Source organism: Mya arenaria, chromosome 2 (genome assembly GCF_026914265.1).
Source record: "Mya arenaria isolate MELC-2E11 chromosome 2, ASM2691426v1".
NCBI lineage: Eukaryota > Metazoa > Mollusca > Bivalvia > Myida > Myidae > Mya > Mya arenaria.
This window is the reverse complement of record NC_069123.1, coordinates 28670633-28683590: the sequence shown is the minus strand read 5'-3', so window position 1 is coordinate 28683590 and position 12958 is coordinate 28670633. Positions and strand designations below refer to the sequence as shown.

At 36.6% G+C, this 12958-nt stretch overlaps 1 protein-coding gene across 1 annotated transcript; it reads right to left on the bottom strand.

Annotated features, from left to right (window-relative positions):
- Positions 1 to 3026: 3026 nt before the first annotated feature.
- On the bottom strand, positions 3027 to 12131 carry LOC128243662 (zinc finger protein 729-like). Its single transcript, XM_052961552.1, has 6 exons — positions 11974 to 12131; positions 10974 to 11051; positions 10579 to 10629; positions 10264 to 10414; positions 7351 to 9336; positions 3027 to 5561 (listed from the first exon to the last, which is right to left on the bottom strand). The coding sequence occupies exons 2-6, from the start codon at positions 11043 to 11045 to the stop codon at positions 5074 to 5076; spliced, it is 2748 nt and encodes a 915-aa protein (XP_052817512.1). The 5' UTR covers positions 11046 to 11051; positions 11974 to 12131; the 3' UTR covers positions 3027 to 5073.
- Positions 12132 to 12958: the final 827 nt, after the last annotated feature.

Genomic DNA, 12958 nt, shown 5'->3' with positions numbered 1-12958 from the left:
ACTATTCAGCCCCAAATGCCTGTTGTCCAATCTTTGTAGCCCATAATTACCCATTATCTAAACTTGTCATAACACCCATTATTCTTTTTTCCAAGCATTGTATTCCAACATTTCTTCAGTCTTGTGTTATTAATTTATTAAAGCTCATTTTGTGTCACCTGGTATGACTGAGTTGCGGTTTTAGCTATACCTTGTGCTGACAATTAATATCTACAGGTGTAGGGCAACAAAGCACTGAAGTCGAATAGTCAAACCAACATTTGTATACCTTTTGCCACATCATCAGAGGTGGCAGAACAATGAATACAGTAGTGCCATAGGAAAATAATATTATTTGGCATTGTTCCACCAAGTTTCACGATTGGATAATAAATGATTTATTATGCCCCCCTTCGAAGAAGAGGGGTATATTGCTTTGCACAGGCATGTCGGTATGTCGGTCGGTCGGTCCGTCAGTAGACCAAAGCTTGTCCGAGTGATAACTCAACAATTCCTGGACGTATGGTCATCAAACTTGACATGAAGGTAGGGCCTAACCAGTAGATGACCCCTATTGATTTTAGGGCTCATCGGGTCAAAGGTCAAGGTCACAGTGACCTTTAATGGTAAAATGATTTTAAAGCTTGTCCGAGTAATAACTCAACAATGCCTAGACCTATGGTCATCAAACTTGATATGGAAGTTGGGCCTGACCATTAGAAGACCCCTATTGTTTTTGGGGGTCATCGGGCCAAAGGTCAAGGTCACAGTGACCTTGAATGGTAAAAGGATGTCCGAGTGATAACTCAACAATGCCTGCATCCTTGGCCCTCATTCTTGACTTAGGGGTTGGGCCTGACCAGTAGCTGACCCCTATTGTTTTTGGGGGTCAAAGATCAAGGTCATAGTGACATTGAATGGTAAAAGGTTGTCTGAGTGATAACTCAACAATGCCTGCACCCATGGCCCTCATAATTAACTTGGAGGTTGGGCCTGACCAGTAGATGAACCCTATTGTTTTTGGGGGTCATCGGGCCAAAGGTCAAGGACACAGTGACCTTGAATGGTAAAAGGTTGTCCATGTGATAACTCGACAATGCCTACACCCATGGCCCTCAAACTTGACTTGGAGGTTGGGCCTGACCAGTAGATGACCCCTATTGTTTTTGGGGGTCATCAGGCCAAAGGTCAAGGTCACAGTGACCTTGAATGGTAAAAGGATGTCCGTGTCATTACTCGACAATGCCTGCACCTATGGCCCTCAAACTTGACTTGGAGGTTGGGCCTGACCAGTAGATGGCCCCTATTGATTTTAGAGGTCATTGGTCCAAAGGTCAAGGTAACAGTGACTTTGAACAATAAAAGGTTGCCTGAGTGATGACTCAACAATGCCTGCACCCATGGCCCTCAAACTTGACTTGGAGGTTGGGCCTGACCAGTAGATGACCCCTATTGATTGAAGGAGTCAGAGGTCAAGGTCACAGTGACCTTGAAAGCAAACTCGACAATTCCTGGACCTATGGTCATCAAACTTAACATGAAGGTTGGGCCTGACCAGTAGATGACCCCTCTTGACTTTGGGGGTCATCAGGCCAAGGTCAAGGTCACAGTAACCTTTAATGCAAAAAAGTTAACAAATCATCTCCCAGTGATATCTCAACAATCCTGAATCTATGATCATCAAACTTGACATGTAAGTTGGGCCTGACCAGGAGATGACCCTTATTGATTTTAGGAGTCATTGGGTCAAAGGTCAGGTTCACAGTGACCTTGAATGGGAAAATGTTTCAAGTGATAATTGGACAATGCCTGCACCCATGGCCCTCAAACTTGACTTGGAGTTGTGTCTGACCTGTAGATGACCCCTTATGATTTAAGGGGTCATTGGATCAAAAGTCATGGTTACAGTGACCTTGAACGAAAAATGCTTGTCTGTGTGATAACTTGTCAATGCCTGCACCCATGGCCCTCAAACTTAACATTTAGATTTTTGGTGACCAGCTGATGACTACTATGAATTTTGAGGTCATAGAGTCAAAGGTCATGGTCATAACATACTCTATCCTCAAACTTTGAATGGTCATAATCTTAAAACTGCCTCAACGACATACAATGTTAGCGACAAATCAGCTGTCATTTCGGTCCATGCATATTTCAATCAATTGTCCATATAATCCTGACAACATGGCGCTCAGGGGGGGCATAATGTTTGACAAACATCTCTTGTTATAATATTCTTTTCCTATGGCACTACTGCATTCATTGTTCTGCCACCTTTGAAGATGTGGCAAAAGGTATACAAATGTTGGTTTGACTGTTCGACTTCAGTGCTTTGTTGCCCTACACCTGTAAATGACTCCTTGTTTTTGGTGTCAGTAGGTCAAAGTCTTAAGTAAACAGATTCATAAAGACAAAAGTCCACACAATTACTCTCGGAATGGTTTAAAGTAGGTCAATGTTCATTTGAAGGTAGGTTGGCCTGGACCCATAATTGGTCCTTTTTGGGGTCATGCGGTCAAAGTACTATTGAACTTCCTGTAACATCTCATTTTAATAGTCCTTATGAAACAAATTACTTAACAGAAGAACAGACTTGTACAAAATTATGCCTAAACCTACAATAGCATAGTTTGGAAATGCATTGTTTCAAGAAATACTAGAGTTGCAATATGGTCATATTCTGATGAACTAGAGTGCATATTGTCAACTGACTGGTTATAAAACTTGGTCAAGTTATTAAACATGTACCTTTAAACAAATTTTGTATGGGGTATGGCCGCTATTGTCCACTTTATTTGAACAGGCACAGGTACATAATTACCTTGTCCGCTATACTAGGGCCTAAAAAAAAAATACATTTGGTTCGGGTTACCCGACCCTACCTACGGAATAGGCGCCGACCCTAACGTTTTTATAGTCAGTTTGAAAAAAAAATGAAAAACTTAAAAAAAAAAAAAAAAAAAAAAATTTCTTTTTTTTTTTGCTTTTCAATATGTAGTTTAAAACCTTAATTGCTTATATATAAGATAACTTAAACACCATTCTCCAATGATGAAAATGACATTCTTATATAAAGCCTAATAAAAAAAAATAAATAAAAAAAAATAAAAAGCCTACCTACCCTACCTATTTTTGAAAAGGATGTAACCCTAACCAAACAATTTATTTTTTTAGGCCTAGCTATATTTATCTTTTATTAGGAATTCAACAGTGATCGGAAACTGATACAACAGAACTAGTAGTTCAGTGTTCTACCATTGGTTTACAATTTAACCCAATGATTTTATACAGAATTTACAATCTAAAGGATGCAAGTTCAAATTCGGCAAGTATCGGTGTTTGGAATACTACAGTTTATTACAAATAATTGACGCAGCAAGATACCGGCAGATGATATTTTGATGATAAAATGATCATAAAATTTAAAGTAAATGCAATAAAAATTAAAAGAGAAGAATTCAACTTCGTGATTGGAATACTATTAGTTCCATTAAATTATCAACCCTTTAGTTTACTATAAATGCATGACGCAGCAAGATGGATGATATTTCTATGATAAATGAACATAAAATTGAAAGTAAATGCAAAAAAGAAGAATTCAACATGGGTTTGAACTCACAACCTCCAACATGCCAGACCTTTGAACTGAGCTACCCAAGACTGATGATTCACGACTTGAAAATGAAAATCATATGTTATATTGATTTCAGGTTGATGTTTGGTTCTTGAAAAAATTACGGAATATATCAAGGATACAGTACACTCAACGAGTTAGACCCACTTTCCTCGCTCACTTCGTAATCGGTTGAAAAATTTAATAAAATAAATATAACTTTAGCGTAGATTTTTATCTTGTGTCCGCAGAGTTTCGCGGAGTTAACCCCTCCGAGTAACGCCGAGTTCGTTATTCTTCGGTCGACTGATCACCCTCCAAGGGCCTTAAATTCAAACTCTGAGGAACGCGGACAGTCGATAAAATCATTATGTTGGCTGCGATAGCAAAAATCCGCGGAGGGAAACGGAAAGTGGGTCTAACTTGTTGAGTGTACTGTATATATATAGCTAGTGCACTGACTTTGTAGTAATACACATGCAACAGTTTAAATATATTAGACAATAATGTAAACTGAAGATAATCAGTGTTTCAATGAAAAAACATGTTTAATTAAACTACAGTATTTCAATGAAAAACGTATAAACTTCAGTGTTTCCAAAAAAAACAAACATGGTTAAACTTCAGTGTTTCCATGAAAAACATGGCTAAACTTAAGTGTTTCAATGAAAAACATGGTTAAACTTCAGTGTTTCAATGAAAAACATGGTTAAACTTCAGTGTTTCAATGAAAAACATGGCTAAACTTCAGTGTTTCAATGAAAAACATGGCTAAACTTCGGAAGTCAGTGTCCTTAGTTAAGTATCTCACTCAGCACTTATGGTTTACATATAAATTATTCTTAATTTCATTGAAGATGTGTACTTTGTTTTAAAACAACTTCTACTTTTGTTTTAATTTTTTGTTATAAAATATCGTCCCTCGTCTAATATTCAGTATGATAAGGTTTATAATAAATGCTTAATTTATGAACAAATTCATGTGCCACTGAAATGACTGTGTATTATAATAATAATAATTATGCCTTCTGAATTAAATAATATCTACCAAATTACCTTGAATCAAAATATTTGAATTTTAATTGTGAACAATTTAAACAAAGAGAAAGCATATTCTTGATTTTGACCAACAATCCAAATGATCATTATTTACATTTTCAATAGGACTGCTATATTGATAACAAATTCTAATGATGAATGTTTCGGTTTTCCCACAGGAGACTATATTGATAACAAATTCAAATGATGAATGTTTCAGTTTTCCCACAGGAGACTATATTGATGACAAATTCTAATGATGAATGTTTCGGTTTTCCCACAGGAGACAATATTGATGACAAATTCTAATGATGAACGTTTCGGTTTTCCCAAAGGAGACTATATTGATGACAAATTCAAATGATGAACGTTTCGGTTTTCCCACAGGAGACTATATTGATGACAAATTAGAATGATGAACGTTTCGGTTTTCCCACAGGAGACTATATTGATGACAAATTTAAATGATGAACATTAAGGTTGTCCATGGGATGAAAATAATCTTGCTCGGTCGGAAAATTTGGCCTCAGTTGTAAATGATTTCCTAGTTCAGCCTCACCCAGAGGCACTTGCACATTATTGAACATATTCACACCCTCCAACCCATTCTCTACTACAACTTGTGTAATAGATTTCACAGTGTATGGCGGAGGACTTGTCTCATCATCTTTACCTTCATTGTTAACATTTAAAACTGGCACTGCATAGGGAGGCATTCTTTCACCGTCTTTATTTATGTTAAAATTTGGCTCATACGACTTTTCAGGAATTTCGATTCCATGAACCGCTTCGTTGTGTTCGTGCATTTTCTTGTTTGATCGGAAATCGATTCCGCACTGTTGACATTTTGGTTTTCCCTTGTGCGTCCACATGTGCTGCCGATAGTTGCTCCGATCGATAAATCGCTTCCCACAGACTTCACAACCGTGGTCTGAAAATACATATTACATAGTTAAATGCGGAAGTTTATACCTGTTTAGTTCTTAACCTTTATATCTCACCTCTAATGACATTATAATGATATAATTCATAGTATTGGGTAGAAAATCAGTATTGATACAATTTCTATCTCGAGGGCTGAGTGATTATTTCGGACCATGTTGTCATGGACAATGTTCAGTAAACAGCAGGTAGTGTGAGTGAAGAGTGTTGTAAATTATCTGCATGGTAGTTACGAAACTGTTATGCCCATTCAGGGCTTAGTACCCACGGGTCCGACTATCGGACCCATTCCCAAAGCAAAATATAAGATATTTTTCCCAATCTTCAGAAAAAAATCGAAATCAAAAAAAAAATATTTTTTTTTTTTTAGGAAGTCTTTTTACCTGTACTGGTTCATTTTCAACATCCAAATAAATTATGTGATGTAAAGTTTGTTTGATAATTGAACTTGGAAATCAATGATTTTCATCACATTCAGAGATCAGTATAAACTATTTACTAACTGTCATGATTTATTGTAATAGATATTACACCCCAAGGATTGATATTTTTTGGGTCTTTTAAAGGGAAAATAAACTAATATTAAATCATTTCCTAATCCCAGGAGACTAGCTGTTGTTTTTTATTAACTGTAAAATTTACAAATTTTGGCATTTTCATGACACAAAATTTCCCAAAATGTCTAGGGTCTTCTTCCCAAAATGGGCAGAAAAAGCCCTGCCATTCTACGTTCCTACCGTGCCAATATTGTTGATAATGCGTAGAAACTTAAAAAAAAAAACACACTCAAAAATGGTATAATATGTAGTTTAAGGTCTAAATTGGTCAAATGTACATTTTTACCAAAGTGAGTAAAAGGTCAGAAAGCTTTCAAGATGAATTAAAGCTTAAAGGCTCAATTTGCCATTGAACATAGTCATGTACATTGGTAGAACAATACATTATGTCTGTTTATACACAATATGTCGATGAGCCAATTGTTTAGAACATTGCTAAAATCATCGTTGTTAACTGTCTAATGTTAAAAAGCTCTTGCAGATTAATGTTTAATTTGTCTGCAGTATTTCTGCAGTTTTGACATTTGTCAATACCCAGCTTTATATTGATGGCAAATAACTGGCTTTATCTCTTTTTGTTATGAAAACCACAGTGGATTGATGACAAAGGCTCATTAAAGTCTTAATAAATCAGTAATAATATGAAACAGTATATGACAGTATAGGGTACTTTTGAATTTTGTCAAATCTCATTTTATGTTTAAGGCAGTATATTATATTGATGATATACATGTTCAAGTGTGTGTAAAATATAATTTTGGCTAGTTGAACTGATTTATTATGACTTTAATGAGAATTGTCATCAAGCCACTGTGATGAAAACTGAACGGCCGCATTTCATTTTTTGACTGGTATATTCACAATTTTAGACATTTGGTCACTATTTTCACCATTCTAAGGGCCCTGGCCCCATTCTTCAAAAGGTGTAAAAAAAACACTGGGACAATAATTTTTGGTTAATATATATACAAATTATTAATTAAATTCCCTTCTGGATCAGAAATTTTTTCTTAATTATTCCTTAAAATTTATCCCAAGTAACTTATTTACAACAACCAAAGATTCATTTGTAATCAACTGTGCAATAATATCTCATGGATCAAAGTCATGGGCGCCAACAACATTAACTCTAAGGCTATGACAATGCCAGATTATTTCAGCATTTCTTTTCTCCAAAACTCACCAGTTAAAAAAAGCATTCAATATTGTTTAAATACATGCCTGCTGTTTTGGTGTGAACCTTTTCATGACGTTTAAGGTGATCTTTGGTTGGAAGGACCTTTTCACAAAACTGACACTTCCTAAATGCTTTGTCTTTAAGAGGCTGTGTCAGTGTTATATGGTTCGATTTAAATATGTGGTACTGAAGACTTCCATATCTAGCGAACTCAATATTGCAGACCTCACAAGTGAATACTTTCTTCTTAAACGGTACAGCCGAATGCAATCTCTTGTGCTTGCTCAGGTAAGAGCTTCTTTTCGTGGTAAATCCGCATATTTCGCAGCTGAAGCGTTTTTCAACAATATGGGACTGCATATGATTTCGTAAGACATTTATTCCTCTGCAAATTCGTCCACACTCTTTGCATTTCACCTCTTTCCCGCCAACACTGTGCCGCCACTCCAAATGGGTTTTGAGGTGGCTAACAGATAAGTACCGTTTACCACAGTAGCTGCATAGATGAGCCCCAGTCCCATGAACATCGTTTCTGTGGTGTTGCAGATGATGATACTTTTTAAATCGCTCCTGGCATCCTTTTTCTGAGCAGCGGTACACAAATTCTTTTGTGCAGCAATGTGCTTCCAATAAATGGGTACAGGAGAACCATGTTTCGCAGGTCTCGCATTTATAAATTTCAGATTTGTTATGTTTTGTCTTAAGATGGTCAAGTAGTTCATTGCTCGAACAGAAAACAGTTTCACATGATAAGCATTTCTGTTCCCTTTCAGTATCTCGACATTTTACTGATTCAACATGTATTTTTATCTGCTCCAGTGTCTGTAAAACTTTGCTGCATATACAGTAAAAGTTTCTTGCATGCTGGTAAAAATAATGATTCTTGAAATTTTCAATATCATCAAAGGACTCCAAACACACATCGCAAAGGAACTTTTTCTTGTTACTATGGCTAAGTTTGAACTCAAAATAAGCCACGTCATCCCTGGCATCTTTACTTCCAATCGTAAATTGACTTGGGATACCCATTTGCCTCTTTAAGCAGGCATGGTTTAGCAAGTAACCAGCAGGCATTGTTACAGAGCATTTTTGACACGATTCCAACTTTTCCTCCATCTTTTCTGTATGTTTGGTGATATGAGTATCTATTTCTTTTACCAATCTTACTTTCTCTTTGCAAAATGGACATATCTTTGTTCTTTTCATTTCAACCTTAACACTGTCTAAATCTTTAAAAGCCTTAAGGACATTTTCAGCATAACCTAGCACAAGTTCACCATTAACTTTAGAATCTGTCCACTTAACAACATCAGGTGAGCAGTCATATTTGGAAACAGGCTTTTCCCTGCGCCAGAGAACCTCTTTGTTCATATCCGTTTCAAGAAAGTCAGCAAGGGTATCATCTTTACCTACGATAAATCTTTTGTATGTTTTCACATAAATTCCTGCCATCACTTCATCAGGAAGCACCACTGTCTTGTCACGACATCTTTTCGGATCAACAACCTTCATTTTCTTTTGCCTATCACTTCGCACCCTTCTCTTTTTCACTGGCTTCTCATCTTTGTTGCCACTGCCAGTTCTACCATCTTCCTCATTCTTACATTCATTCTCATTGTTTTCATCTGCATTGGAAGGTGCACTATCCAAATCACTTCCATCATGTTGATTTTTTTCCTTAGCTTTCCGCTTATCAATTCTGCCTCTTTCTATTTCTTTTTCCTTCACTGACAGCTTAGCTTTCTTTAATTTTAAGCTTGTTTCACCCGAACAGTCTGTTTCTATCTCCTCTGATTCAAGACAATCATTTCTTGTGCCTTCATCTATATCATCAACATCAGTATCATCATTTCCATCTTCAGCTTCCATTCCTATGTCAACATCAGCTTCAATGTCACCATTTTGGTTTGCAGTTTCATTGGGTTTAAGTCTGGTTGTATCAAAGTCATCTATATTTAGGTCATCTGTTCCATCAGAATCACATTCTGGCTTCGCTTTGTGGGTTTTAGGTGGGTCAACAGGCTGAGGTTCTACAATATAAAAATGTACAATTACCATACACGCTATATAATAATTATTAACATGCCATAGTTCTGAGAGGCTTCCCAGGGAATTATGTTCTGAATTCCAGGGGATGTTGATATTCAGACCAGGGGATCCTTACGCAACGAAAATTAAGCTCAATATTGAAATAAAATAAGACTCAATACAAAATGAATATTTACAGACATTTATTTATTGGTCTAATACACATACATGATAAGAAAAAAATAACAGATTATAAAATCATCATGATGTCAAATTCATAGCATAAATATATAAAACATCAGCATTATATAAAGATATATAATTATATAAACAGAATAGCACATGAGATAATTGATTTACCTTTAATTCCAAATTCCAAATTAACATTTAGCACATGTTGTAATTTGGTTTCATTATTCTATATCTTGACATTCTTAGACATTTTCTGATTTTAATGAAAGACAGCCTAAAAGAATACATTTTTAGTTTAAACATTATATATTTTACAACGATTGTGATGAGCTATGATAGCTTATACTAAGTCACTCTTGTGGGCACGATGTTGCGCGAGAGTGTGGTCTTGTGATGTTGGGAAAACTGGAGTACCCGGAGAAAACCCACTTGTCTGGCTTGGTGACCACTAACCAAACTCAAATACGCCAAGGCCGGGAATCGAACCCGGGTGGCCTTGGTGAGAAGCGAGTGCGCTATCCACTGCGCTAACTGGATAACCATACGGAATACAGTTTTTACAATCGATCCCTGATTTTACTCTGCTTACCGGTATATTGACCTTTCAAATAGTTTTTCAAGTATAATCAATTATTGGAACAACAATAATGATCTTAAGCCTTATATTTATGCTTGAATATCTTATCTTTTTCATATTAACTTTTTTTTGTAAAATAACAGTGACCTGAAATACATACTTTTACAAAACGGCAGGAAATCTTTCAACAGCTGTTCATTGTTGTTGAGGAAATCTACACCCAGTTCACTGCCCTGGTAAATAAGCATGTCCTCCTCCACACGAGTGGCCACCACCAGTGCTTCATAACCGCTAGATACCAAATCAGATATCTGGAGTAAACAGTTTTATGAATAACATGGATGATTTAAAGCGACCTGTTTTATGAACAAATAAAATTTCAGAGATAGAAACATGTAAACTTTTTTACATTTTACAAAGGACAAAGACACACAGACTGTAACTAAACTTTTTGTAAGAATGTCCTTTAAATTACCAGTTTCTGGATTTTTATCCCAGCCTCATCTTTTCTCAAAGCTTGAGCATTCTGAAACCGAAAATACCAAAAAGTAACATTGATATTAATTGACATACATGTAGTTCAAAGAAGTACAATGTTTCATACATGTAGTTGTCAGTTTTGACATGCAAATTACCTTGCTTCGTAAACTGATTTCACTCCCAAATAATTTTATAATCTATAGTAAGTACTATGATATCAGTATATCATTATATTATATGTACATGTCTGTGTATAAAAGTTTCTGTATAAACTTTTTAACCAAACTGTTAAAAACGTTTTAATAAAGTGTTAATGTCAAGACTAGTACATACTTCCAGGCATTATTATTCACTTCAAAATTATTAAAATGAATTTTTATATACACATACAATGACAGCTTCTTCCTTTATCGATTTGCGGGCCGCAGTTCCTCTATTGATTTTTTTCCGCCTAGGTCCCATGCCAGTCTGCAATCACAGATTAACCACAATAAACTGAATAAATTATTAATAACAAAAAATATATGAATTTCTAAAATTCTCAGGGCTTCTGTTTATGGAAGTTTGGAAGTAAATTACTAAGCAAGTGCCTTATTGCAATCACTGTTTGATGTTATTTTACAACTACTATGCCCGCTGACAAGCATGATTTTTTTTAAACTATCTTAATATGTCACTGAGTATTCTGTAATTATGCACCAGTCAATTGTAACCCCCCCCCCCCACAGGTCCATGGGTATACGTTTTTACCTTCCAGTTGGCCCCTCAGTGCTGGGTGAATGCGGTAGTTTTGTCTTCAAGCCAAAACATAGCAGGGGATGGGCCTTACATAGGGTCAAGGGTAGACTAGGTCCCTGGGGTGTTGGGTCATTTGTCGGAAATTTTACCAGCAGTTCGTCCCTGCAGGGCGGGGAATTTACCCAGGCTTGGCTGAACGGGGTGTCAAAGTCCCAGCTTTTCCACAGACCTGGGGGGCCATGGTTACAATTAACTTCTAAATATTGCCTAGCTATTGACACAAACTTTTTTTATGTTCTATATGGGCTATATACTATAATTACCATATAGAACATTAAAAAAAGTTTGTGTCAAGCACCTGTGGCTATTGAACTAGCATTTATAATGAGGCGGTAGCATCGGTACTGTATGTGCAACTAGCTAAACGATGGGACATGGGTTCAATCCCTTCCAGATGCACAAGGACAAGCATCGGTACTGTATGTGCAACTAGCTAAACGATGGGACATGGGTTCAATCCCTTCCAGATGCACAAGGACATATTGGTGCAATCTGTTACAGCATCCACTGTTAAGTTCAAGCATGCACTCAGTGTGCTACTGTAGTGTGCAAAGATAGAATTTTAAAGAAAAACATTTGAAAAAAGGTTTACCTGTTGTCAGTCACCAGGTCACTTACTGACTCAGTTGACCATGGACCTGTTTTGTCTTGATATTTGCAAAATAATTGTTAAGGTCATTAAGACACTAAACAAAATCTATAAAATTATAAAATTATTAATTACATTGCCTTGAATTTGTGAAATTGTTGACATTTTACTAAAATGGACTAGTTATAACGGCAATCAACGAATCCGTTAAGTAATCTAAAACGCAGTGACCTCCCCTTAAAATATGTCTTTTTACATTGTAGGAGAACGTCTTAATTAACTAAAACAATACCTTCCTCGCGTGTTTTTCCAAAGGATACTCCACGCATATTTCTGAATAAATGTAAAATTATAACTGCAACTCATATTTAGGAAATCAGTGGATATTTGTGGAATGCTTGTGGATTGACTATGAACTGCCGTATTTACTAGAAATTCGATTTTCAAGGCCCGTTTTCGCCTGAAGGTCGCGCGACTTCGTGCTCATCGCCCTAACGTCGGCATTCCGTTGACTGCGCGTCACCGTGCAGCACGTCTAAACTGGGCTCGCCAACATGTAGGTTAGAATAGAAGGCATTGGAACCGGATCGTCTACGCATATCAATCGAAGTTTAACTACAAGGGACAGATGGCAGGATTCTTGTATGGAGAAGAAAGGGTTGAAGTGTTATGATAATGGGCGGGAGTTCATACAGTAGGAAAACAGATCTTAAAACAGTACGTTAATTGTATTTTAAATGGTGTGATGAAACCATTGTTCCCGTCATTGAACTGTTCATAGCCAACCTAGCTTCATGCTGACGTTTTAAATCAGAGCATTGCCACTCTGCACTGCATGTTACACACAGAAGGTTTCAAAATGGCAGGACATAACATTGATGCCTACAAAATCACTTGATTTCTCACTGATCAAGCATATATATGCGGGGCCTTATATGACGTAAAGTACGTGGCAGAGATGACGTCAACACCGTGGTGGACTTTGAGC